The sequence below is a fragment of the Pristis pectinata genome, chromosome 8, assembly GCF_009764475.1.
Source record: "Pristis pectinata isolate sPriPec2 chromosome 8, sPriPec2.1.pri, whole genome shotgun sequence".
In the NCBI taxonomy this organism is placed as follows: Eukaryota; Metazoa; Chordata; class Chondrichthyes; order Rhinopristiformes; family Pristidae; genus Pristis; species Pristis pectinata.
The window spans coordinates 21912858-21940818 of NC_067412.1; the positions used below are offsets into that span (position 1 = coordinate 21912858).

Genomic DNA, 27961 nt, shown 5'->3' on the forward strand with positions numbered 1-27961 from the left:
CAATTACTAATTATTGTAAAACAAAAATGTGGTACATAGAATTAAGGATGTCGATGCAAAATGCTTTGTATATTGATTTCAAATTGTGTGGCTGTTCAAATTGTACGTCAAAAACAGCTGCCTCAAGCATCTGAGATCAACCTCAGACAAAACTTATGGTTATTAGAGATCAATCATTTCAGGCCAAGGATGTACCCGCAGAAATTTCCTATCTTCAGATGCTTCATTTTAAAAAGTGGAGACATTTGGTAATGACTGCATTGTGATCAATTCTGTTCAGATGTCATCACAACTCAAGTAGTCCATAACTGCATGTAGAAAAACCTACACAACACTTTGTTGTTAATGTTCAACCTCAAATGCCAAACAGTGACAGTACAACAAAATCAGACCACCCACCTATGCACTACAACAGCTGAATTCTTCTACCATAAACATCTTGGGGTTCACCAGTGACTACAGACTTGCTGAGCCACAATCATTAAAACAAAAACAGGGCAGAAGTTGGGTGTTCTGTGGTGAATCAGCTCCCTGATATCTATCCCCAAAGCCTCTCTGCAATCTAAAAGGCACAAGTCAAGCGTGTCATGGAATATTCTCTATCAATACTTAAATGCCTACCACCATCCAGGACATTCAAACCACTGGCATTCCATCTGCCAGCCTGAATGATCAGTCCATCACCTACCGGCTCATAGGGGCTGCACAAAAAGTACCACTGTTACTGGCCAAGTTTACATTAGACCAAAAATACAAATGCATTTGTAAAAACAAATGAGGAAAAGCTATGGCATTTGGATGACAGCTTCAGCAACATGTTTGACATCTAAAATAATTAACTAAAATATTCCATGCAAATGTCTGTTTTCAAAGTCTACTAAATGCAAAGGACTAATCCAGTGTGGCAACTGGCAGATTAAAAGGTTATAGGGAAAGGACATTAAATGCTATATATACTTTGTGGTTTTCTCCTCAAGCAACTTTTCTAAGCTACATGACCCGAGTCAGCTTTCTTTGGAATAAAAGTTACCATGATTTTTTTATTGATTAAAAAAAAATGCCCTGAAATTACAGAATTACATGTCATAGTTTCTGGAATCAAACTTTTACACTAAATCTAATGATATATACTCCTCCCCCTTTCAGCCAGGACATTAAACAGTGTCGTATAACTCAAAATTATCATTAAACTTTGTAAAAAGGTTGCATTTATGACTAGCTGTTTCCATTAAAATCTATACATAGTATTCAAGATACAGTTTTTTACATTGTTGCATGTAATGAAAAAGGATGGTTGCAACAGGCAATTAAAATTGTTTTCCCACAATGAGATACACATCAACAGTTCATCATTAAGTTACTGTCTATATTTCACATGCACAAGTCTGGAGGTAGAATAGTTACAATGTAGCATGCACTATGATTGGTTTGTACCAGCAAGGATGGTTGTCAATGTAAGACTTGGCCTTGAAAGAAGATTTTAAACAGTAACCGTGGGGTACCAAAAAACTAATTATGAAACAATAGAAAATGCAGCTTTAGTTTAAAAAAAAATCATGATAATTGACCACTACATAAATAACATTCATATAAATTATTGTTATTAAGTCTCTCAACCAATGGACCAACTATCATCAAAACTGCTACAGTAGAATTTCCTGCAAAGTACAACATCCTTCCCTGTGACCAGCCCACAGATCTTGACGTGAATCTAAAAACTAATAATAATTTCATATTTAGATACAAGTAAGTGTTATCCCTACTGACAACTTTGGTCCACATTTCCTGATTTGTAATTTAGCGGCTTTTTTTCCATAAAAATAATGAATAGAAGGAATGTCATCTTTGGAAAGCGTGACACGATTATTGCATTTTACTTTTCTTTGAGAAGTCTTATCACATCAATTCCCTACCTATTCCATGTCATAATGTAAGAAATGCCACTCAAAGAACTTCTATTTGCTTTCGTCCAGTCAATTTAAGTACAAGTTTAATATCTATTGCAAGATTCTACTTTGTTTTTAAGGTCCACTCAAATAATCTGGCTAATACCAGTCAGATCTTGTTCCATCAAAACATGGTGATTTTTTTTAAAAAGAGGATTGCTGTGTCAATAGTTACAATTGCTAGAGATGGTAGATTTAATTCAAGTATATTTCCTCACATGTTGGAAAATAGTTGTCTTTGGCAAGTCCAATATCCACAACTTTATGATGGAATACTGGCACCCGAGTTGAAAAACAGTTCATCACAAATTCTCCTAGTATCTGCTGGGGATGTCACTGAATGACCAATAGTTCTTGGGTCACTATAGATTTCATAATCGTTCCCACCCTGCAAAAAAAATATGTATTTAGAGAAGAATTGTAATGAATCATTTATAAACAATCCAAATCATGTCCCTGTGGAGTTTTACATTGGGAATATTGTGCATATTAGACTAATTGATGGAAGCTCTGAAGAAGGCATGCTAAATGGAGATTTTTTATTATATAGAAATATTCTGAATCCTTCAATGCTGAACAGGGCTTGTGCAGGAATTTAGGTCTGACTGTTTTGTGAGGGGGCACTTTGGTCATAATTTTCATAATGAAAATCAAAACGGGAAATGCTGGAAACAGTTCTGACAAAGGGTCTGCAACCTGAAATGTTAACCCTTTCTCTTCCCACAGACGCTAATTGACCTGCTGAATAATCCCAGTATTTCCTGTTTTGGGGTGAGGAGGGGGGCAGGGAAAGAGGGTGGTGTGACAGTAGTAATGCTCCCGGTGAAGGTAACTTTCCTGACATTTGTATTGACCTTATTATATCTATCAGTGAGGTAAAGTTTTAGCTCTAAGCTGAGAAATATGTTGGTTCTCCCCTTTTTTTTTTAAAAAAGCAGGTATTCCTGATGGTACAAGAGAAGTTTATGCACACTTTGGACATTGGTAAATGACTTATTGGTGTAGGCTTCAAAGGCAGCCTGGACCCACCCCACCGGCATGAGGAGTTTTAGGGGTGGGGGAAGGAATCAGCTGCATTCAGGTAAACCAGGCTAACCAACAGTACTTTGTTTTTGCTGCAGCCTTGGCCTAAAAAAGACATTTTTAAAAATGCAGCTTATGATTTTGAAGTGCTGGGAGATAAACTATGGCTCCCTGCCTCCCTTTATATAATGAATCAACCAACCATAATTTTCCTCTGCTGCAGTGCAGTGACCTGAGCTCCAAAGGGACTTGAGCCTGTCAACTGCCAAGATTCATGGATGTGCTCAAAGCCTCTTTGAATAAACGTAACATCCTCACTGACAGCTGGGAATCTCTGGCTTATGACCACTCAAAGTGGAGAAAAAGCACTGGGAATGGCATTAAAAACCTTGAATTTATGCATCAGGCACATACAGATGCCCTATGAAAGTGGCAAATGGAGTGCACTCTCTCACAAAGTACCCACCTGTTCTCCCTGTAAACTACCTCCTGCTCCATCTGTGGAAGAGTCAGTGGTTCCCATGTCTCAATGGATACCTCACACCCCTTAAAACTGGAGTGGAAGCAAGTTATCCTCTATTGAGAGATTGCTTTAGAAGAAAATGATGTCGGCAGACATTGGCAGCTTGCTGGTATGCTGTAAATATGCCAGAGGCCAGTTAATCATGTTGTTCAAGCTGATTTGTTCCAGCACAGATCATATTCCCTTTGTTCAATGTGTGTTAGGAAGTTAATAGAATGACTCAGGCTTTCAGCTGGGTGTTTAACATTTACTCTCAATGGTTGCTTTTTGACAAAAAGAACCAATTTTTACAAAAATGATTTGTAACAGCTCTCCAATGAATTAATGAAGCCAGACAGGAGCAAAAGAAACAAGCCTGTCTAGAAATTAGACTGCAGCATTTTTTTTGGTACACTAGAACATTTGTGCCAGTGTCACAATTCAAGGTTCCTGTTGTTTTAAAATTGATCAGAAATTGCAAATTTTACACTGATAGTGCTACTGGTATAGACTCTGGCTGAACCAGACTAAATTTAGTGCAACTGTCAACAATTTATTCCTTAGCAATCAGAGAAGGGAACCTCCAAGATCCTGTTTTAGCTTACATTTTTAGTGAAAACCACTTAAACTATTAAAATGTATTTTTAGCTAGTTTTTTTTTTGCAGGGATCTGATTTGGTGTTGGCACAAAATGTAACAAGTTTTACACACCAGCAAGAGTTCAATCCAATTTCTTATCATAATTTTGTTGCACAGTACCACAGTCTCGCTTATGGGCCAGAGTTTTATGCTGCCATTAGCAGACCCTTGCAGGCAGAGACCGGGATAGCATCAACCAGGAGTGAGAATCCCCAAAGTTTGAAGAGTGAAAGAAATTTGAGACTGTACACTAATACCCCACTAATTGCTGCCCCACAGAACGATGATTTAAGGAGTTCATGGTTCTCCAGTCTGAACATTCACAGCTACATAACCCCCTGTGCTTCAAGAAAGACTGTACTGCTGCACCAAGAAGCTGGTGCAAAGCCCTATCCTTCCCAATAGTACAGGAAGACAGAGTATGAGAAGGACTGTAAAACCTGTTCTATGAACCTGTGGTGCAGCCTACTTTCTCTATTAACCTCCTACCTTCCTGTAGACAATCTGGGACAAAGAACTAGAGACAGAATCAACTACTTAAAAAAAAACTGGGAAGTGAAAGAAAGGCTAAGCACAATTAATGTTCAAAATGTTTTAAAACACAAGCAGATGATTTAGTATTCAAGTGAATATTATGGTAATAAGTTAAACTTGGCATTAAACAAGTGGAGGAATGGCATGGGAGAGAGGGAGGATGGGACTAAAGAGATGGGGAGGTTTTGGAGAAGGGGCTGGGGGAAGAGTGATGAGGGAAGTGAGATGTGGTCAGTGTGAGCAGGTATGTCTCGGTGTGGTGAGAGTAAAGGAAGTTCTGCATTTCCTGTCATGTTGCATTGGGCTTCCACCTCTGATGTGATTCCAGCCCTGGTTCCAAAGGATTATATCACTTGAAATTAATTAATTTTTGCAGTATTAAAACATTCTTTACTCACTGGCGAAGTTTTATCTCCAAAGAAGTGGATGGCCTTGAAGTTATCACTCTCAAGGATTCCCAGACAGTATCTCTTGTCCCACCCATCTGGAAACACATCAAAGCTGATCTGCCCACCTAGAAAAATGGGGAAAGTAAAACAGGTTTGAAATGACACTGCACATTCTCACGTTCTCAGTATTACAGGTATCAAATGCTGAAAGCTCTGTGCTAATAACAATAATGCACGATTTTGATTGACATGGATTGGTTCCTCAACACGTGTGGAGTTACATATCTATTCAATACTGGGATAAAGATGTGACCATGAGGTACTGTGGGATGTTTGACCAAATGTGCAGGGAATATAATGGGCCATATCAAGATAGATGAGACTGTGCCATGGGAACATGCATCCAATCATATATTGAGGGGTCCATCAAAACTCCATGGCATGAAACACTGATGAGATCAGGACAAGGGAAATAATAGCTGTAAATAAGTGTGAATTGTACTAGGTGGCTGAGAACAAGATTTGAATAGACCAAACATCTGGTCTACTATAATATTAAGATATTTGGCATCAATGAAACAAACATCAAGGGGGGACACCTATCTCAAACATATACATGCAAGATCATAGATAGCCACATAGCCTCACTAGAAATGGTCATGACCTCATCTGTCATGTATTGCATGCAAAAGGTACAAAATTCTGATTTTGATTCTGAGATTCTACTTGGCCTCCCCTGTACATATGTTCTGTGACTGATTAAATAAAGGCTCATTAAAACTACAGCTTTGGTCTGAGTGGCTCCTCAATCACACATAGGCTGTTGTAAACTTACTTCTCTTTGAATACATACTGGTCCTCAATGCAATGGTTATCTAGGTGAAGAAAAGCTCAGTGAATTGATAAATGATTGATGAATGTTATCGAAAAATATAGAACCACAGCTTTATTCAACACCCCTGCTATTTTACAAAACTATGAACATTTTCTAATAAGGTGCGGCAGAAAGATAAAGGACTCCTAGTTTTGTATCTTATCATACATATGCCTTAAAATATTCTCAAACCCTTTCCTCCATTTTCCCACCATTGTAAAGAGGGAATTATAATTACCTATAGAAAAGGTGAGCCCTTTCCCTGCAAATTCTCTTTGTAAATCAGCCACAAATCTTTCTCTGATCTTTTCTTTCTGTTGTAAAAGAAAGCACATTTTTAAATGCCAAGATGTAAAATCAGTAAGAAACAACATTCAACTGAACAAAAGTAAAATCTCTATACATAATTTTTTTCATGTAAATCAGATGTTACAATTTTCACATCATGTGTAGTGGCAGGTTAGCAGTTTGGTTTTTATTACTCCAAACTTTCCTCAGCACATTAAAAGGCAAAGAAGGGAAAAAGAAAATCAAGTTAAAATGCACATTCAAACTACTAATCTGCAGCTCTCTCAATGCAAAGTATTCAATTTCCAACAATTGGTTTAAAAAAGGGGTTAAATTAATGCTTCACCTCAATGAAAATTATCTGTTATTTTTAATCAGGTCAGAACAGTTAGAAAACAAGTAGAAAATACATGCAAAATCTAGCAAAAGGGAAATTGCACAAGGACATTTTTATCTGTTGAGCACAGTACCGCTGGATGGAAACCAAAAACAGCTGATATTTTGCTTTTAAGTATCAGGCAGTGGTCTCGATTTTAGGTTATTATGTGAATTTCTTGGTTTTAGCAATAAACAAAAACCTTGTAGTAGGATTTCATTGTAGTGGTTTTCCTTTTCACAAACTAATTAATCCCCAACAGGACAAAAGGTGGGCGTAAGAACCAAAATTAGGCCATTTGCACCCTCATGTCCATTTTGTATTTGAGAGATCTTGCCTGATATTCTACCTCAGCAGTTTCCTGCACTAATTCCTTCTCTTTGATTCCCTTAATATCTGAAAATCTGTCTTGAATATGCTCAGATGGAGCTGCCTGTAGGGTAGAGGACTCTAACAATTCACTACCTTTTTGGTTGAAGAAAGTTGTTCTCCTTTCAGTTTTGAAAGGCCAACCCCTTATTTAGAAAGCACAAACTCTCGTTCTAAATACCCCAGGCCAGTTACTTCATCTCCCCGCTCAGGACAACCTCACTATTTCTTGGGTTGAAATGCAATCTGGTGAGCCTCCCTTCCACTCCCTCTACTGTAAACATAGCCCTTCTTTGGGAGCAACATATAATTGTAGAACATACACAGTACTCCGGGGCCCTTGTATAATTTTAATTAAAATGGCTTTAGTTTTGTGCTCAAATCCTCTTGCAATAAAGGTCAACATATCATCTGCCTTCCAATTTGCCTGCTGTACCTGTACAGTAACTTCCAGTGATTAATGTACAAGGGCACTCAGCTCCCTTTGGAAACCAATTCCTTTCAATATCTCCATTTAAAAAAAATTCTCCCACAATTTTTTCTATCAAAGTGGATGACCTCATTTTTCAATAGTGTATTCCAACTGGCATGTTTTTGTCATACATTTAACTATATTACCCAAATTCTCTCTGTATCCTCATCATTACTCACTGCCACCCACCTATCAGCAGCAAACGTAGGTCCTCTCATCCAAATTGTTGACATAGTTTGTTAATAATTAGCACCCAGCAATGATCCCTGAGCAGCTCCACTAGTTACAGCCTCCCAACCCAAAAGTAACCCTTTTATTCTGATAAAGACTCGACAGATCATTCCTTGCTGAAAAATTTCTCAAAACAAAATCAGACTGTTTATAGAGTTACTATACTTCCACATTACTTTTTTTTTGCTGAATTTGAATTCTATAAATTTTCACAACTATAAATGTTTAATTTGCTTTAGCTTATATTGTCCCAAGTCTGTAATATTGACATATTAGGAGATTGTGCTGTAAACAGCACGTGGTATAGTTAGAAGTTGAAGGGTTATTTGCATAATGTAGCCAAACCTATAGTAGCTGTGGCTCAATGTGAAGTCATCTATTCTAGATCTGATTGAGTAAATATACCAGTTTTATGGTGTTATAGAAGAACAAGGAAAAGGCTAATAGATTGTTAGCTATTTTTTGCTGAGTTTGCAATTCAAAAGTGAGGGAGTGAAACTTAAACACCACAACATCCTTGTGACACCATCTGGAGAATTCAGATAATCAGTTCAGGTACTGCCGGAAAGATGTAGTGACCATACAAAGTGGATTGATTTCAATACCAGGCCTTAAATCATGGAGACAGGTTGCTTACCCTAGATTTACATTCTCAAGTACAAAGGTTGAAGAGTGATCGAAGGTACTTAAAATGATAATTGGATTGAATATTGGAAGTCTCTAAAGGAAAACTAGAGAGCAAAACATACATTTGGAGACTGGCCATTTAAGAATGAAATCATGAAACACACAGAGGTTGAGAACTCAAAAACGTTATATATGCTGGTCAATAGAAGTTTGAGGATGAGGGATAGATTTCTGTTAGGTGATGGCATTAGTCCTATCCCTGTTGCTATGTAATTCAACTTTTTGATTACTGCAAAACAATGTAATCGCTAACACTGCAGGTCTTTCAGGGGCAATTACAGCAATGGTAGTTTTCAGACCATAAGGTTTCAAGAACTGCTCCAAAACAATCAGGAGAAATGTTTCTTTCAAAAGTACATAAAATTAAAGAAAAACAACACTGAAAAATTTTGTTGATCTGAGGCTCAACAATTTTAGTTTTAGCAAAGAAAATCCTCTGAACCCAATTGTCTAACAGCCAACTACCTCTATTTACAACGACAGCAAAGGAACTGTACAGTAGTTTAACACAGAAAACTTTAGGTATTGTAGCACCCAATTGCAGTTAGTGGTGTACCCCAGGGATCACTTCTTGGTCCTCAGTTACTTACTATTGATATTATAGACATGGAGGAGGGGGCAGAATGTAAGATATTCAAGTTTGCCAATAACACAGAAGTAGGTGAAAGGACAACTTGTGATGAGAACATTGTGACTGCAATGGGATATCAAGAGTTGGAGAGCATAGTTGAAAACTTGGCAAATGGAGTTTCATGTGAGAAAGTGCAAGTTCACGCACTTCAGTAAGAGGAAAATAAAGATTAAAGGAAAGAGAATGCAAATGAGTGAAATATAGAGGGATCTAGGTGTTCTTGTACATGAATCACACAACATTAACAGACAGGTACAGCAAGCAGCTGAAGAGGGCAAATGGCATATTAGCTTTTATTGCAAAAGGCATAGTTTAGAAATAGAGAAGTTTTGTTGTAATTGTGCACGGTGTTGGTGAGGCCACACTTAGAATACTGTGCATAGTTTCAGTCCCCTTACCCATGGAAGGATATAACAACATTGGAGGCAGTCAAAAGAGATTCACCAGGCTAATTCCTGGGAATGAGAGCGTTGTCCTATCAAGAGACGCTACACAAGTTTGGTCTGTATTCTTTGGAGTTTAGAAGACTAATGGGTGATCCTACTGAAATCCTAAGGAGGCTTGACAGAGTAAATGTCAAGATGTTTTCACTAGTGGGAGAGTCTTGAACAATGGGACAGTTTCAAGATAAAGAGGCAGTCATTTAAAATAGTGGTATACAGAAATTTCTTCTTGTAGAAGGTGTTGAAACTCTGGAAGCCAGCTCATTAGAAGTAATTTAAGTGGAGGTAGATATTTTTTGAAAGATTGGGGATTGAGGACTATGGACATGAGCCACAGATGAGGACTGAGGCCTGGGGTAGATAAGTCACCATCATGTTGAATGGCATGGCAGGATTGAGGGGCTGGGTAGCATACTACAACTTAAATTTTCATGTGTTCAACGTCAGGTCATGCTTAAGAAATTTAGTAATATATCGGAACCATGCAGAACATTTTTTATTAAAATCTGCATAAACAGTGTAAACTACTTGTAGTGCTACAGCACCACCATGTGACAAAGATTAGAGACTCTAATGAAAGTTACCATTACAGTTAAGACTCTATGGTTCTTTTTTAACTAATGGCTTTCATCTTCACATGTTTATCTGTATGAAGTTCCTAACATCAGATCTAATTTTAAACTTTATTTATATAGCACAGGAACAGGCCCTTCCAGCCTAATGAGTCTGCACTGCCCATTTTACACCATATTAACCTACCCGTATGTCTTTAGAATCTGGGAAACAAAATCATTTTATTTTATTTTGGGGTGAATCAATACTCCTTTGATTTAACTTAGATCACTTGAGGATATTTACTCTTTTATACAAGTTTATATGACAGTACAGAATAATTTCTCAGACATTTCGTTTATAGGCTGAGAGGTTTTTCCAACAGTTCTGAGATTAGGCTCCTTTCCACACCTCCACAGAAATTCAGCAGAATTGCATACATCATTTAGGTGTGGCATGATCAGTGAACAATGTAATTTGGGCATGACTTTCCTCAACTTGTACAGGCAATATAGATCTACACTTTATTTGCTTTTGTTTGGAGGTCCACCATGATTGGAGAACTGAGTGAATTAAAACTCCATACATGACCCTTCATGTGTAGTTAAGACTTTGTTCAAAGGTTAATTAGATTTTGCTGCTTGAATTCTTATTTTGCCTATTCTAAATGTGCAGTAGATAGTGCTTGTCTGGATTACATTTCCAACAATGCTACTGTTCTGCACATCGGAAGAAAAAGAGTCAGTGATTCAGAAAGCCAGTGGAAGTGGAGATGAGTAACTTTCAGTGGACAACATTTGTGGAAAGTGAAAAATATCTTTTTAACCTTGTGCTTTTACGGTGATCACATACCAATGGTAATGGTGCTTTCTGTATTACCAACCAGATCAAGGTCAAGTAACTCTGAACTTGGGACGGAAGTTAGGTGATCACACCATCAGTAAAGATCAAGGGACAGCCGAAGAAAGGCTTTAACTGTATGAGGAAATGCAAAACTCTAAGATCAAACACATAAGGCAGCCACTAATGAACAAAACAGGAGCTTAGAAGAAACTAATATAAAAGAGTGATTCAGTTATGGAACTATCACAATGAGTATATGAGGTGAATTGCACAGATGCATAAAAGGAAAGCTAGGTAAGAGAGAGAAAGAGATAGGAAGATATCCTGGTAAAATGAGGTGAAGGATATGTGGAGCATAAATATCAGCGAAGAGCAGCTGGGCAGGAAAACCTGCTTCTGTGCTGTAAAATTGTACATGGTCTGGAAATTAGCTAATATGAAAATAAGCAAGTTGCAATTAAAAAAATATTGGTATTTGGGTGCGAGAAACAGCTGTATATGAGAAGCCACAAGCCTGATATGTGATCTTAATCGAGACCCAGTGATGATTAGATCAATCCTTAAATGGATTTTATTCAATTTTTAACAGGATTAGGGTAATAATGTTAAACTTTGTGGGAAAGGAATATCGGTGAGTTTTTGATGACCTGATACTAATGGAGGATAGAATATAGGACGCCAATGAAAAAAAGGTTTTGGAGTCACCACATCTGGAGGTCTCAGACACAAATGAAGGTTTGAGAGGTAGCTAAACTGAAGGAGGAACAAAAGAGGCTCATGACATTGAGTCAGAAGTTTGGTGGATTGGGTTTATGGTGGAACAATCAAGGTTCAGGCTGAGATAGTGACAAGGAAGAGAATGGAGTTAGTGGCAAATGTAAGATTTTCCAGTGGTTAACAAAAATGGCTACAGTTTCAACATGTACTCCTAAAGGTGGTTACATCTTTTGCGAGGCTTCATGCCAAACTGCTGCCTGTGGTATGAATGCAAGCAAATTTGTTGATCAAAACAATTCAGTGGGGAAGTCTTTTGTCACTTATACATGTATCAGCAGTAAATGCAACTTTTCTATGTCATCCACACCCCAAGATTAAAAAAAAATAGTTGAGTTGGATGTTGTAGAATATATGGAAACTGATCAAATGTTTGCAGATGACATTGCCAAGGAGAAACGTAGTTGAAGAGAAGGCCAAGGATGAATTGCAGCGGGAGGAAAGCCAATGCACGATTACTCTGACTATGACTGGATAGATGAGAGCGGAAGCAACTGAATGCAGTCTCATTCAGCTGGAAAACAGGGAGCGAAACCAAAAGGAAGATGATGTGACTGAGCAAAGAGTGATGTTGGAAAGCAGAGGAAAGATGATCTTCACGATCATAGTCACATCTCATGCTGTTAGGACCATTTTGGCTCTGTGGAAATGGTTGCAGGACCAGAGAGAAGCAGGGAGTTGCAGCTGAGCTGGGTGATCTGATCCAAGGATCTTGGGAAGGAAAGGGAAATTACGTACGGAGCTGAGGCGAAGTACGGGAAAGAAGATGGGTACGGGAAAGAAGATGGGTACTGTAGGAAGAAATGAAGCCATTTGCAATGTCAGGGACCAGCAAAGAAAATTTGGGCTTGTGGGAATGAGGGTGAGACAGTAGGCGATCAGTCTCACAAGCTTAAAGAACTCATAGGTGAAAATGGCAGAAAACAAAACCAGAGATGGATCTGGAGGGCTACAATATAAGGGAATCATAGAACAGTACAACACAGGAACAGGCCCTTTGGTCCACGATATTGTGCCAAACTAATTAAACGCTTAACTAATCTAATCCCTTCTGCCTACACAATGTCCATATCCTTCCATTCTCTGCACATTCATGTGCCTAACAGCCTCAAGTGACTCAATCAGATTTGCCTCCACTACCACCCCTGGCAGTGCATTCCAGGCACCTACCACTCTGTGTAAAAAAAAAACATGCCCCGCACAACTCCTTTGAACTTACCCGCTCTCACCTGAAATGCACGCCCTCTAGTATTAGTTCAATCCTGGGAAAAAGATACCAGCTATCTACTCTATGCCTCTCATAATCTTATAAACTTCTGAAAGGTCCCTCAGCCTCCACTGCTCCAGAAAAAACAACCCAAGCCTGTCCAACCTCTCCCCATAGCACATGCCCTCTAATCCAGGCAGCATCCTAGTAAAACTCTTCTGCACCCTCTCCAAAGCCTCCATATCCTTCCTATAACAGGGCCACCAGAACTAAGTGCAATACGGCAGACGTAGCCTAGAGTTTTATAAACCTGCCTCATAACTTCCTGACTCTTGAACACAATGTCTCGACTAATAAAGGCAAGCATGCCATATGCCTTCTTTACCACTCTTTCAACCTGTGCAGCCACTTTCAGGGAGCTGTGGTCCTGGATGCCGAGATCCCTTTTTACATCAACACTTAAGGGTATATATATTGACATACACATATATATCACAAACAGCAGAGGTCCCAGTACAGATCCCTGCAAAACACTACTAGTCATGGACTTCCAGCCAGAATAAGTCCCATGAACCACCACCCCGTCTTCTATCAGCAAGGCAATACTGAATCCAAATGGCCAAGTCACCCTGGATCCCATGGATCTCCTTCAGGGAGAACACTTCAACTAAATCAACTAAAATACTATACATTCCCAGTTTGATTCTTTAATTCTTCTGAATTATTTTAACCTGATCTGCAAAAACACTAAACCAAAATGAAGAGGAGTGACGGTAAATGTTTTCTTCTGCAATATTAAAAGAATTCTGGCTAATTTTTGTTCCTTGTGTTAAAGTGACCCAAGTTACACATTAAAGGGATTAAAGAGTTGATCAAAATGCATTTTAAACAGAAACAGCAATTTAGCCTAGTTATTGTACAATTCAAAGCCAATGGCAGGAATGTCATCAGTTATATAAACTGCAAGAGACTGCAGATGTTGTAATCTGGAGCAAAAAACCCACAAACTTCTGGAGGAACTCAGAAGGTCAAGCAGCATCGATGAAAGGGATAGTCAACACTTCAGGTCCTGATGCTGGGTTCCTCCAGCAGTTTTTTTGCTACACATAAAATGCAAGTACTCATTAAAAGTATGGATATACAGTACAATTAACACTTCTCATAACAGTAACAAACTGAGTACATGAAATGCTTATATCAATTTCAAACACTACTTATTCACTGAGGAATTCACATAAAATGAACAAGTGTTCTGCTTCTCTATAATGTTAGGACTTGCCAAGAAAAGGATTGTGGTTTGTGACAGCATCTTGTTGGGGGCCCCCTTGGTCTGGGTGAAGAATGGAAGAGGCCAGCCTGAGCAATATCAAGGGATATGGCATCCTTTCTACTGTGGATACAGGACATAACCTATCCTCTGGAACCTGCTGCATCTGAGACTATGTGGTGCAAACTCAGACCCCAAGACACCATATGGGGTGCTGATGTTGCTAACCAGATGAAGTAGAGGCAAGGAACTTATTTCTCCTCAACTTATTTAACCCAAAACAGGCATTTCTTATTAGTGCTGCATACATTTAGCACCCTTCTTCGTCTCTTGACTAAAATAGCCCTCTAAGTTTCTCACCATTGCCTCAGTCTGCAATTGCTTTCATTCGCATTGTTTCCATTTGTGAAGATTAACTGATGCCTTCAATAGCTATTTCCTTCATCAGTTCATCCAAGAGTTGAACAACTTTTAAAAATGAACTTACTTTATCAAGTTCAAAGAATTCAATACGTTCTTCTTGGCTGCAACTTCTACCCACTGGACTGATGTTCAGCATTCCATTACGGAATTCAATAAAGGTGCCTCTGTGAAAGAAAAGTAGTTTTATATATTGTCACTAATCTTCACTAAAGTTTAGACCCTGGTAAATTTTGAACTGCCCTGCATAGAAAAATAAATGACATCGACTAATAACCCATGGGATTCTTTAGCACCGTGAAAACAATTCTGACTGAATTTAAGTAAGTTAAATCATGGTCTTGCTCAGGAAATATATCGTCAGAGATAGTTTTGCTATCTTTGGGGATGTATTTTAATTTTAATTTTCTAAAGCTGTTCAACCAAATGGCTTAAATTCAAGGAAATCAAATTCAGATCAAAAGACTAAAGATGCAAGTAGAATTAATACTCTTAAACAACGTTTAAATTCAGAATATATAATAGAAGAATGTGATTCGGGGTCTGAAAGAGTAAAGCAGCAGAATCTCAAAGGTGGAAATTATAGGGCAATAACTACTACCACGTGCTAGCCAACACAAGAATAACAACCTTCAAGATAAATGGGTGCCATATAAAACAGAGGTGGACAGGAATTCTCTACCCTGGAGGGTTGAGAGGCTAGATAATTGGAAGGAGATAAATTTTTGAAAGATTGTGAATTGAAGATTATACGGAACTGACACGGAAGCAGAGTTGAGGCCTGGGCAGATTAGCCATGATCACCTTGAATGGCAGGGCAAGCAGCGTCCTCCTGCTTCCTTGTGTTCAACTAAATCTGTTGTGTGACATGGTGGAAGAGAGCAAGGTTCAAATTCTTGGAGCATTGGGGCAGGTGTGACCTGTACTAAAAGATAGTGAACTATTGGAAGGTTGATTAGAATTGTGGAGAAAAGGTTACATTAACACAGGAAGGAAACAGAACCAAAATAGGGAGGTAGGGTTGCCAATTCAAACAGAAAATCATGACAGTCCAGGAACTATACCATGATTGCATCTACATCAGGATAAATGATTATTAAAACTTAACGTAGCATGGAGGCATTTGTAGGAATAATAGCTGGAATATAAGGAAGTAAATAGAGAAGTGATCCAATTCATTTGGATTAAGTTGAGAAATAGTAAGGGATTAGCCATAGAACTGGGAGCAAAATATTGATTGGCAGCAAAGAACTCTAAGATAGTCTTGGTAAAAATATTAACAATGTGTAATGCCCAAGGATGTCAATCGTTCCATAGTACAATAGGATAAGAAAATGTTCCTGAGAAAAGAAAGGCTTTTGGAAATACATTTCCATCTGACTTTTCAGTTTATTGCTAGTCCTTCTAGAAACAAAGCCTACTTGACCTGGTTCCTGATAATAAAACAGAATAAGCAGGTTATCCAAAGGAGAAGGACACTTGGAAAGGGGTAGCCAAAATATTGAAAGGAAAAAAAAATTAAGAGTAATTAACTAGAATATTGGTAAATTATTATAATTTGAAAACAGACTAGCCCCAAATAGAAAGAAACATTTAAAGAAAGGTTTGTAGATCAGAAATCTTTAAATGCAAGAAGCGTAAAATTCAAGAGTTTTCAAGCAAAGAGATTCTATGAACGTAGGAAGAGATTTGATTAAATTTTGAATAAAAAGCAAATTGTTTCTGTAGGACAATACAAAGAAAAAAAAACTGGGACAAAGGTAAATATGGAAAAGCTCCTAAATGGAGATTTGAAAAGCTGAAGCATGAATATAACTTCATCTAATAAACCTAACTGGCCAATACAAATGTTCCTGGCAGCATGTCAGGGAAAAACTAGAAGAGCTAGGTCTACTGAGAGATTAAAATGTTACTATAATTGTGAGTGAGGGATTATCACAAATAATAAACAAATACTCTCAATATTAACAGAAGAAGGATATTACAGCTTAGTAATAAGATAAATAATACTAATAAAGTGGCTCAAAATATTAAGCCTGAGAATTCTGGGAGCAAATGATCTTACTATCAGCTCCCAAACATCTGTGGAAAAGGAAAAAAAACTGTTCAAGTCTGGGTGCCATCAATTACAAATTTTCTCTTTTAAAAACAGTTAACATTTTACTGCTCCATTTTCAATTCATTGAAATTGTCAGCTTTGCTTATTGATACTATACTAAGAGACATTTTAACATGCAGATTGTTATAAAATGTTCATAAAGAGGACTGCAAATTGAAGTGCTTTAATTGTAATGATTTTTTTTTACCTTTTTCTTGGCAACTTGATCTTGGCCATATAATTCAAAGAATAGTTGATCAAGTTCTGCAGTATTTCATCACCAATATGGTTCTGGATGCTCTTAAACAGAGAAAAAAAAGTCACCCATATTAAAAAAAAACTGCCTGCCAGTTAATTTCACATCATGTAGAATAACTATGGTAGTCAGAAGACTAAAATCCATCAAAGAATAAAAATGGACTGTGCAAACAGCCTTAACAGCCATTTGGAGGCTGCCACATTCAAGGAAGGTCAATGGTTTGAAGTTCTCTGAGAATGTTAGCAAAATTTAAGCAGGAGGATAGATAATGACTTAAACAAGGGAGTGAACCTTTCACACCAATTGTTCTTGGGCCATCCTCATTGATGGCAGGGGCCAGCAGATGAGTGCTATCGACGGCCCCCTCCCATTGGCTGTTTAACTGTCAGGCACTATTCATGACCAGACTTTGTAGCACAGCAGAGATTCAATCTGATTCACTGGTGGTGAGGATACTTAGTTCTGCTCATTACATGCTGTTTACATACAATCCTATGTTGCAGCTTCATTAGGTTGGTACCTCATTTTTTGGTACGCTTGGTGCTGATCTCAGCATGCCCTTCTCCACTCCCCACTGTAGCAGAGTTAATCCCCTGACCTGACGACTGATAGTGAAGTGAAGGATATTAGGTTACAGATTTTGGTGGTGTACCTTTCTCCTGCCGATCCATTACACCTCATGGATGCCTGACTTTGTGGTCAGATCTACTCTGAGTCTATCCCATTTTGTACCATTGTAGTGTCACACAATACTATGGAGGGTGTTCCACAGGTTCTATGTAGTAGTCACTTTTACCAATCCTGTAAAGGACAGTGACATTTAACACAGGTTGGTTAGTAAGAATGAGGTCAAGTAGGTTTAACTGTCATGTTGGCAGAACCAGTTTAGGAGCAATGTCCCTCAGGATTTGGCCAGCCTAGTCACCATACAATTGGTGCTGCAGATTTTCATTTAAGTGCTTGCTCAAACTTTCCAGTCATGTGGCAGCATGACTGGTAAATCAAGCTCCTGGTTCATTCCTCACTTTAATGGGGTTTGAGTTAAGCTAGATTGCTTCCTCAAAAATACGTCGATCCAAAGTACGATGATACCAAAAAGTTTATTTCACCTTTTAATTCATTCAGGTGATTATCATCTTTGGTAAAAACTTACCTGTGTAGCCAGAAGTTTTCCAGCTTTATATGCAACTAACCCATTTTCAGCAAACACATAATCAGCTCTTGTAAGAACTGGAAAAGAAATGGAAGACATTAAAATCCAGTATAAACAGGACACTTGTGTTCTTTAGGACATACTGCAATTTATCTGTGTACAATCCATTTCATCTGGTTTACTTATTTATTGTTCCACATCTAAACAATGAACTAAAACTACTAAGTAGTCAATAATATTGCAGTAAAACTCTGATAACCTGCTATCTGACCATTCAGTCTTTGTGGGGGGGGGGGGGGGCGGGTGGAGAGGTTGGTGTGATCATGATTCCCACAATCCCCTCTGACTTGCTGGGTCAGGGTTCTCATGATTCCCTCGTAACTCGCCAGGGCCCCTCTTCCTGTGCTCATTTTAAATTTACCTGATTCACCAGAATATTTATTATAATACCATATAACAGGTAAAACAAGCAATTTAAAATGAGTCAGGGTATTACTAGGTATAACATCCAATTGCCTGGAAAATTTGCAAGCATGCCAGACATCCAGAGTTTTACTGTAATATCTTAAAACAAACATTAAATAGTATCAATTCATGACATCAAGTTAGATATGGAGATACCCTCCATCATAGCTGACAGGTTCTCAACTACACCTGCTCCATTTCCCACACTTCTGAACTCACTTCCCTAACGCAGAACAAGGCAGAGTTCCCCTGTCCTCATCTTCCACCCCATCAGCCTCCACATTCAATGGATCATCCATCTCCATTTTCTGCCTTCAAAGTGAAACATTTTCCCCCTTGACCGCTTTCAGCATTCCTAAGGGACCATGCTGCAAAGTTCACTCTTATCTCCACCAATGCCCACTCCTCTCCTCATGGTACTTTCCCAGGCAGTCGCAGGAGAAGAAACCCCCGTCTTATTCCCTCTTCCCTTCGCATCATCCAGGGACCTAAACACTCCCTTCTAGGTGAAGCAACCTGTATCTCTTCCAGTATACTATTTTCCTCTACTCTGGAGAAATCAAATCTAAACTGATGACCACTTTGGATAACAAGGGTGCCTGTCATTTTGTCTATCCCACTCCCACTCTAACATTTTATACTGTTCCAAGTACATTGTGGCAAGTTCAAGGAACAGTATCTCATCTTCTGACTAGGCACATTTCAGAGGGTTTAAACAATGAATTCAACTATTTCAAATAACCAACATTTCCAGTTTGTATCAGAACCGATCAGTTCCGATAAAATATCAACCTGAAATTTTAACTCGTTTCTTTCTATGGATGCTCCCTGACATGCTGGGTAATTCTAGCGTACTTTTTATTTTGTTTCAGATTTCCAGCATTTGAAAAGTTTTTATTCCACAGTGTGCAACTTACAGTTCAGGCATTGTCTTTAATCCCCTTTTCCCTTCCACTCCTATTTTCACATTTCCTTCAATTAATACCTCATCTAGGCAGATCATTTGTGATTAGCAAAACTTCACCACACTCAGTCAGCACCACCACCATGAGTCATTCAGTCTGTCTTGGTCTCCACCCTACCACAGATATTGCTGTTATTTTATTCCACCCCCACCCCCTTCTCTGCCCTGTATTTGATTTCAAACTTTCAGCTCTGAGTCAAGGTCATTGACCCAAAAAATGTTGACTGTGTTTCTCCAGAGATGCTGCCTGACTGCATTTTTTGTTTTTACATTAAACTATATCATCTTGAAGATAATTAAACATGTAGCTGGTAGTTTACAAAATTCGTAAGAACAAATTGATATTTCCTCCAACACCTCTCTACATCGACATCTTTCTGCAAGTTAAATTAATATGGTTTTTTCCCCCTATTTTCTTATTTTTATTTCATTTAAAATTGTTACAGAACTTTCTTGGCTGAATTGCATCATTAGCACCATCATCTAAAGGTTACATGCAGAAGATTGGTTTTCAATTCCACCATTTACATTGACCTCACTGAACTGTTTATTATAATTCTGGCTCACTCTCAATTAGCTGACCTGTTTCTTCTGGTCATTTTGGATACAATTCCCCTGATATTTCTCACATGGTTTGAGGTTAGAAGTGTTAGCATTCTGATACTTAGAAGTGAAATTTGTAAAACTTTTAAGGTTAAATTTACTCCAGGTTTTAATTTTTTTTTGGCTTTATTGAGAGGCACAGCAATGGAAACAGGTCCTTCGGCCCACTGAGTCTGTGTCGACCATCAAACACCCATTTGCACTAATTCCAAACGAATTCCATTTTATGCTCCCCAAATTCCCATCAACCCCCTGATCCTACCACTCACCCAGACATTAGGGGCAATTTACAGTGGCCAATTAACTTACCAACCTGCATGCCTTTGGCATGTGGGAGGAAACCGGAGCACACCTGGAGGAAACCCATATGGTCATAGGGAGAACGTGCAAACTCAATACAGACAGCACCTGAGGTCAGGATTTAATGCAGGTCTCTGGCACTGTGAGGCAGCAGCTCTACCAGCTGCACCACTGGTCGACACAGACTTGGTTGTCTGAAGGGTACGTTTTTACACTATGACCTCTGATTTATTTCCACTTTTGTAACATCCTACATCTCCACATCTCCCTCAACTCACCTGTTGCTAAAATCATTATCTACAATTAGCTAGGTCTGGAACGAATTATTCCAAAACACCTCTGGTCAACTTTTTGGTTCTACTTCCCATAAACTTGAGTTCAACAAAATTATGCTGCTTGAGCTCACACCAATTCCTGTTCACCCATTAAGCTTGTGATGGCTGACATACATAAGTAGGGTCAAAGAGACAGAAGAGAGTACAGATGCTGGAATCTAGAGCAACAAACAAGAAGCTGGAGGATCTCAGCAGGTCAGGCAGCATCTGTGGAGGAAAATGGGCAGTCAACATTTTGGGTCAAGACCCTTCATCCAGACTGAAAGAGTGGAGATAGCTACTATAGAGGTGAGGGGAAGGGGTGGAGCAAGAGTTGGCAAGCAATAGGTGGATCCAGGCAAGGAAGGGTGAAAGGCAGATGGAGGATGGAAAAGTGGAAATAGCGACAGAGACTGGGGGCTGATAGGTGGAGGCAAAGGACTACAGATGGTGGACTCTGATAGGAAAGGAGCCAAACTCTTTCATCCCTATAACCCACTGTATCTGGACATCAGACCCCGTATTACTCACTGAAGTAATACAAGGTCTCTGTGGGAAGTGTACTGCTCGGCATTTTGGAACTTTAGACATTATGGGCATCTTTTGACTATCTAAAGTCAATCTGAATTTGTAAAGAGTGCAAAAGGTTCATAACGAACATTCGCATTTTCACCACTGACAGGTGGTAACACAGGTAACTGAACAGGAGAACAGCAGTATAAACAGGGCACTGCCTAATTAAAAGCAAACTACTAAATAAATATAGATGAATGAAGCTTTGTTGATGGGCTGTGCCTCCACGTATTTACTCTTTAGCTTTATGATGCAAAACATGATGTGGGAAATGCCACGTCCTTGCAATTTGATTGGTTACCTCTTCGCGTAGAACAAACTTTGTTTCAAACAACTCAGAGCTGCAAAATCTCTTTTAAATCGCAGGCTGAACACATCATATGCACTTGTAACTTGCTATAATTGTGCCCTGCAGCGGGGTTCTTTGCTGCGGCCAACCGACAAATGTCCGAAGCTCGGCAGTCAGAATACGTTACAGATCGCAGCCTTCCGGGTACAATGAATGACTCACCCTCGTCTCCGAGCTGCTCTTTAATTTTGTCGACATCAGAACCGCTCACAACTCCAACCTTCACCTTCCTCCTTAAATCCTGCATGAATTCATCCATGTGCTGAGTGATTTTCTGGGGGGGGGGAATAAATCGGTGGATGATGCCCAAATAAGTTGCACGTTGCTAAATCAGATGCGCCCATTTTAATGGATCTGAATGGTTAGGTGGTTAATTCGAACCAAAGTTTCCAGCAAACGGACACGTTTATCCGAGGTGTTACTGAAAGGCGGGCACCTCCGACCCGGGGGCAGCCCCGCCGCTCCCAGGCTACGATGAACCGGCCTCCGCCGCCATCCACCCGCGGGCGTGCCCGGCCCCCGACGTTAAATCTCTCTCTCTGCCACGCCGACCCCTACCTGCCGGGCTTCGGTGAGAGTCCCGTCCACATCAAACAGGCACAAAACCTCCCCGCTCCGCACACTCGCCGCCGCTGCCATCTCCCTCTGCCGTCGAGGGTTCGCGTCGCAGTGCGCAGGCGCATTCGGCCTCTTGACGCGCTGATTCCTGGGAAGAACAGTACGGATTCGGGCTCCCCTCCAGCTGCACCGCGGGCTCGGCCCCCTTCGGACTACACTTCCCAGAATGCGCGGCGCCGGGGGTGGGGTCAGGTTCTGGATCCCAGTGCGCAGGCGTGTGAGGTGGGGGACTGGATGGGAGGGGGGAGTGGGTCAGGTTCGGGATCCCAGTGCGCAGGCGTGTGAGGTGGAGGACTGGAGGGGGGGGAGTGGGTCAGGTTCTGGATCCCAGTGCGCAGGCGTGTGAGGTGGGGGACTGGATGGGAGGGGGGAGTGGGTCAGGTTCTGGATCCCAGTGCGCAGGCGTGTGAGGTGGGGACAGGGCCGAAGGGCGGACGATGCGGGGTGAGTGGACTGTGGTTCCCAGTGCGGCAGCGTCGGGCGATAGAAGGGTGGCAGGTGGTTGGCGTTACGGGGGAACTCGCCGCATGTAATAATCATTGGTACATTATCATAATCTAGGTTCAGTGCCATCAGCACAACTGCCGGCAGGGTATGGATGGTGGATGGCTGTCGGAGGCGCGGTGAACTGGCTCCCCCTGGGCGGCGTTTGCAGGGCTCTGTGCCCGAGCAGGGTGAGTGTATCTCCAGCTTGCTTACTGCCATCCCGCCGTGGCTCTTGTTGCAATGATCTGGGGCTGAGTGGTTTCATTCAGACTGATTGACAGCCCGCATCTTGGAGCCCAGTGTGCTGCGGCTCTCCTCTGTCGTTACCCGAGTATAATGGATCATACTTGCCCTTTCCTCTGGTTTTGCGAGAACTAACCAAGGTTTTATCCGTAGGTCAAAGGTATAAGTTGTGTAAAGCGACTTTTTTTTTTGAAAAGAAGAAATGTATAATAATAACACGTACATTGAATGTGATGGGTAAAGAATATTCATCTAATTCAACACAAAAAGAAAATGCTGGAAATAATCAGCACTTCAACATCTAGGGGAAGAGAAGCAGGTTAACAACCTGAAACGCCAACTCTCCCTCCACAGATGCTTCCTGACCCACTTGAATATTCCTTGTATTTTCAGTTTAAAATTTGTATAACTCAATGAAAGCTGAAACAGTGATAATTTTATTTGGAAAACCATTGAGAATATCTGATTAAAATTATGCATAATTCTATGCATTATGCAGGTTTAGTTGTCAATTATGATCTGGAATGAAAGACTGTAATACATAAATATCTGTCATCGAGCAGCCTTTAAAGAGGAAATGGTTTTATTTTAGGTCTGTTTTGATCAGGAGAAAAAGCAGGGTAAAAGCTGGAATTCCCTGGATGATGAGAGAATTTGAGAGCATGAATTGGGAAAAAAGGAAAGGATGATAGATGTCAATTAGATGCCAAGTGAGAATCAGACTAAATGGAGAAGATAAATGAGAAAGGATGGTACAGAAATGCATAAGGGTGGATTAGGGACAGAAAAAAAATCACACATGGAGGCAAAGAGCAAAGCAGCAATACTATGCATCTGTCCATACCGTGGATGAACAGGAAGCAATTGAGATAATGGATTGGCTAAAAATTGATAATGGGAGGTTGTGGAAAGGCTGGCTTTACTTATGGTAGGATGCAACTCCTAATTTTCTGAGGGAAATAAAGGTTGAAATTTCAAAACTAATTATTATTTTTCCAGTCGACTTGGAGATGGTTTTGTGTGTGTGTGCAAAAATCAAACTGGCAGGACAGATACTGAAAGTTATTAAAATTGCTTATGCACTTTGTAGATAGGATGCCCAACATACAAAGGAAAGGAAGTTGTGTTGAACCTCTAAAACATTGCTTTGGTCACAACTGGAGATTTAACCATCTACAGAGGGTCCAGGAAAGATTTTGTAGCCAGGGATGAGGGAATTAAGTTACACCAATAGACTAAAGAATCTGGGATTGTTTTCCTTGGGAGAAGATTGGGAGTGATTTGATGGAAGTTTTCAATATTATCAAGGGACCAGACAACATGAAATGAGAAACTATTTCCATTAGCAAAAGAATCAAAATTATAGGATCAAGATGACTGGCTAAAGAACCAGGGTTGGCAAGAGGAAAATATTATTTTTGGCAAGTAATCATAATGTCCATTCCACTCCTTGAAAAGGCATTGGAATCAGCTTCAATCATGACTTTCAAAAGAAGATTGGAGGGATACTTGAGGAAGCGTAAGTTGCAGATGTAAGGTGAAAAATAAGTGTATGGGATCAACAGGATTGCTCTTGCTGATGACACAATAGCATCCTTCTGGCTGTAACAATGTTATGATTTTTGGTTTAAAGTTTGCTTAATTATGTAATTTGTGTTATATTAGCTTAATATCTAGATACAATTTATTAAAATTACAGTTCATTGCTATTTATTGTTCAAATAGCAGTTTGAATTCTATGCCATAAGCCTTCATTTTACAGATTGATTTTTATTTTGTTTAGGTGACAGTTTTTAAGAACATATACAACTCTTATCAAAGAACACACCATTCAAGAGCTTTGTTGCCTGTGTGTGCCTCAAGAAATGAAGTTGTTTTCAATCAGTTCAAGTTCTGTGTCCCAGTACATCGTCAGCAACTGGCAAAGCTGAATCTTGGAGCATGCAAAGGGCAAAATGCTGCAGGAGGACAGACTCAATGTCGGGCTATGTCGATTGATGGCCAAGAATACCAGGCAAAATCAAAGACTACAATTTCAGAGAATGAACATTTCACAATGGTATACAGATTTCAAGGAATACGATTCTTGAGAGCTATTTCTAAGTTAAAAATACTTCAAACTGGCATAACTGTGGCTCTTCTACCTACAGTTTATTACTTTTACATCCAGGAGCTGGTTCAGTATTCTCTGGTTAGTTATATCACTGGGTTATCGGGTTTAGCTATAGTTATGCTTTATTCTATGAGTTACTATCTACGACGTTTCATTGGGATGTTGTATTTGAATGACTCAGGAACCACATTGATGGTTTCACATCTGACTTTTTGGGGAAGAAGGAATAACTTTTATGTCCCCGTTAAAGATGTCATGCCTCTAGGAGATACGGGGGATGCAACAAATGAAACTATTTTGCAGTTTAGAAGGTACAATAGCACTGAAGTTTTCTACTTCACAATTAAGTTTGGTCAGATAGTTGATAAACAAAAATTCTTGCAGGTATTTGGTGGAGTTCAATGAATAAAGAATTCTAGCTTTGCTTCCTGTTGTAATAATTTGTATGGTTGACAAATATAAATGCTTAAGTAAACTCAGCTGTGGAGAAATAGTTTTAAATTTTACTTTTAACTTTAAATCACAAAATTCTAGTTGTTTTAAAAAAATTAACACAGAGTAGAAGAAATACTTTACTGTTTACACAACTGGGGGTTTGAACATGAGAACATTACAACCTCTTGGGGCTACTCTGGCATTCAATGGATTGTGGGTGATCAACTCCACTCTTTCCTGAACCATATTCCTTCATTCCTCTGGAATCCAAAAGATTGTATGTAATTTCAATAATATAATTATTGAAAAATATTAGCAGCAGAATGTATCGGGGCAAGAAAGTACTATTTTGGACAATTTTCTTGATTGGAGAGCAGGGATACTTAACATTTTAGTTCCACTATTTCTTGCAAAGTGAACATCTGCCACTTTGGCATCATGTAAGCTAAGCTTGATTATATCTGACTGATGTGATTTGAGCTTTCTTTCTATCCTTGTGTTCATAGGAGCAAATTCGTTTTAAAACTTATCAGCTGGTGAACTTCAAGACGCTTCATAGCATGATCAAACAAAACTTGGTATCGAACAATGTTGGGTGATAATAAAATGGATTACCTTAAACTTGGTCAAAGATGTAGGTTTTAAAGACCACCATAAATTAAGAGGGAAGGGTAGAGGCAAGGAGATTTGTGGAAAGAATTCTACACTTCAGAGTTCAGACATTGAATGCTGATGATGGAAGGATTAAATTAGGGAAGTGCAAGATGCAGAAGTGGAGGAACGCTGAGATCTTCAAAGATTATAGAGCTAGAGAAAGACATGGACAGTCAATGTGATTCAGCATACACGTGGGTGACAGGCAGATGTCTGTGGGTACAAGTTAGAATGTGTGCAGGAGCGTTTGGATTAGCTCAGGTTTACAGAACATAGAAGATGCAAGATTAGGCAGGAAAATCTTGGAATCAAGAAGTCTAGAAACAAAGTCATAGGAGAGGGCTTCTGCACCAGATCATCTCAGATAGGATGGACGTGCACAGTTTTGGTGTTAGAAGCTCATGGAAGGGCTAAATAGTAGGTCAAAATTGTGAAAGATGTAGTTTAGGGCCGAATATTGGCAGATGAGAGGAATGGAGTTGGTGGCTTGCAATGGTTTTCAAAAGAAACTATGCTGCGTAGTCATTTTGCAGATCTAAAAGAAGTGATTACAGAAATAATGAAAGTACTGGTTTTGATCTCATAAAATCCTAGACTCTAGAATAGTCCCAGGGACTGGAAAAAAACAACATAATCCCCGCTCTTTAGGAAGGGTGAGGAAAGATATATCAGCAGCCTGATATCAGTGGTAAATAATGTTTTCAATGTCAACTCTATTGTTTCAAAATTAGTAGATGTGTGAAATACAGATTGAGTTTTATTTGAGATGGCAAGATGTAATTGATGGAAGGATTCATGCCTGGTCCTCTATTAACTTAGATGAAGGAACTGTAGTATGTCTCTCAGAAAGCCGATGATACAAAATTAGGTGGAAAATTATGTTATGCAGGTAATGCAAAGGGACCAAAAGGATGACCATCATTCTGCATTTGGGCAAGGATGATAGCAGATGGAGTATATTGTCAGGTAATGTGTTGGTAGGAAGATTGGAAAAGTGGAATATTTTTTAATAGGTGGGTGTTTAATAAATATTGGTATTCAGAAGGATTTGGATGTCTTTGCACATGAATCTTTGAAAATTAACAAGCAGGAAGTGCACGGTGAAAATTAATGACGCTTAAGAGTATTTAAAACTATACAAGGTTAAGTCTAGGCATTGGCTGGAATGTGGCACTCAAAAATGGCAGTGTGGAAACAAATCACTGACAGGATGAGGTAATGCTGGCAGCAATTAACTACACATGCACACACATTTTTCAGGGTGGTGTCCCATGGCTTCTTGTTAGCAGTGTGCACACAGTTTGTGCATTACCAAACAATAGGTGGTCAGATAATGCCTAAAATGGGCTTGATAAAGCAAGTTTTCTTTCTTGACTCTTTTAGACAGTAAATTCAGCCAATAGGCTAACATCCAAGAGTCTTCAAAAATCAAATTGAGGATTTTCAACCAAACTGAAGCATTTCAAGATAGGACCAGGAGGGAATTCAATAAATATCTATCTCCATTGTTGATCACAACTGTTCAAAAGTCTTGAACAGACACATTGCAGATGAATTTCAATCTTTGTTAATTTTAGACCCAGAATCCAAAGTATATAATGGAACCATATAATGAGAGGCTTGAAGTGCTTTTTTGAACTTGCACAGAAACAATTAATGCCAGTATTCAACAACCTTCATGTTTCACCTTTGATGGACCCATGACCTAAGAACAACCGATATCACCCAACCATTAGTACTCAACTGTCAGACTATCAAAGCACATATTCAAAGCACCTTGCGCTCTATTGTGGTGTGACCTTAAAAGTGTACAACTATCATTTCCAAAAAAAGCTGCACCTAACCCACATTGTCAATACACTTGCTT

The 27961-nt window shown here is 39.4% G+C and overlaps 2 protein-coding genes across 3 annotated transcripts; one reads left to right on the forward strand and one right to left on the reverse strand.

Annotated features, from left to right (window-relative positions):
* Positions 1-48: 48 nt before the first annotated feature.
* pmm2 (phosphomannomutase 2) lies at positions 49-22949 on the reverse strand. Its single transcript, XM_052021909.1, has 9 exons — positions 22863-22949; positions 22104-22251; positions 21708-21819; positions 17978-18054; positions 16774-16865; positions 14535-14634; positions 6146-6221; positions 5043-5158; positions 49-2334 (listed from the first exon to the last, which is right to left on the reverse strand). The coding sequence occupies exons 2-9, from the start codon at positions 22182-22184 to the stop codon at positions 2209-2211; spliced, it is 780 nt and encodes a 259-aa protein (XP_051877869.1). The 5' UTR covers positions 22185-22251; positions 22863-22949; the 3' UTR covers positions 49-2208.
* Positions 21626-27961, forward strand: tmem186 (transmembrane protein 186). 2 transcript variants are annotated; one of them, XM_052021907.1, is made up of 3 exons: positions 21626-21689; positions 22725-22837; positions 24676-27961. In XM_052021907.1, exons 1-3 carry the CDS (start codon positions 21641-21643, stop codon positions 25408-25410), a joined length of 897 nt encoding a protein of 298 aa, XP_051877867.1. In that variant the 5' UTR covers positions 21626-21640; the 3' UTR covers positions 25411-27961. The 2 variants fall into 2 exon arrangements, with proteins under 2 accessions (XP_051877867.1, XP_051877868.1); XM_052021908.1 differs by lacking the exon at positions 21626-21689 and adding an exon at positions 22569-22607.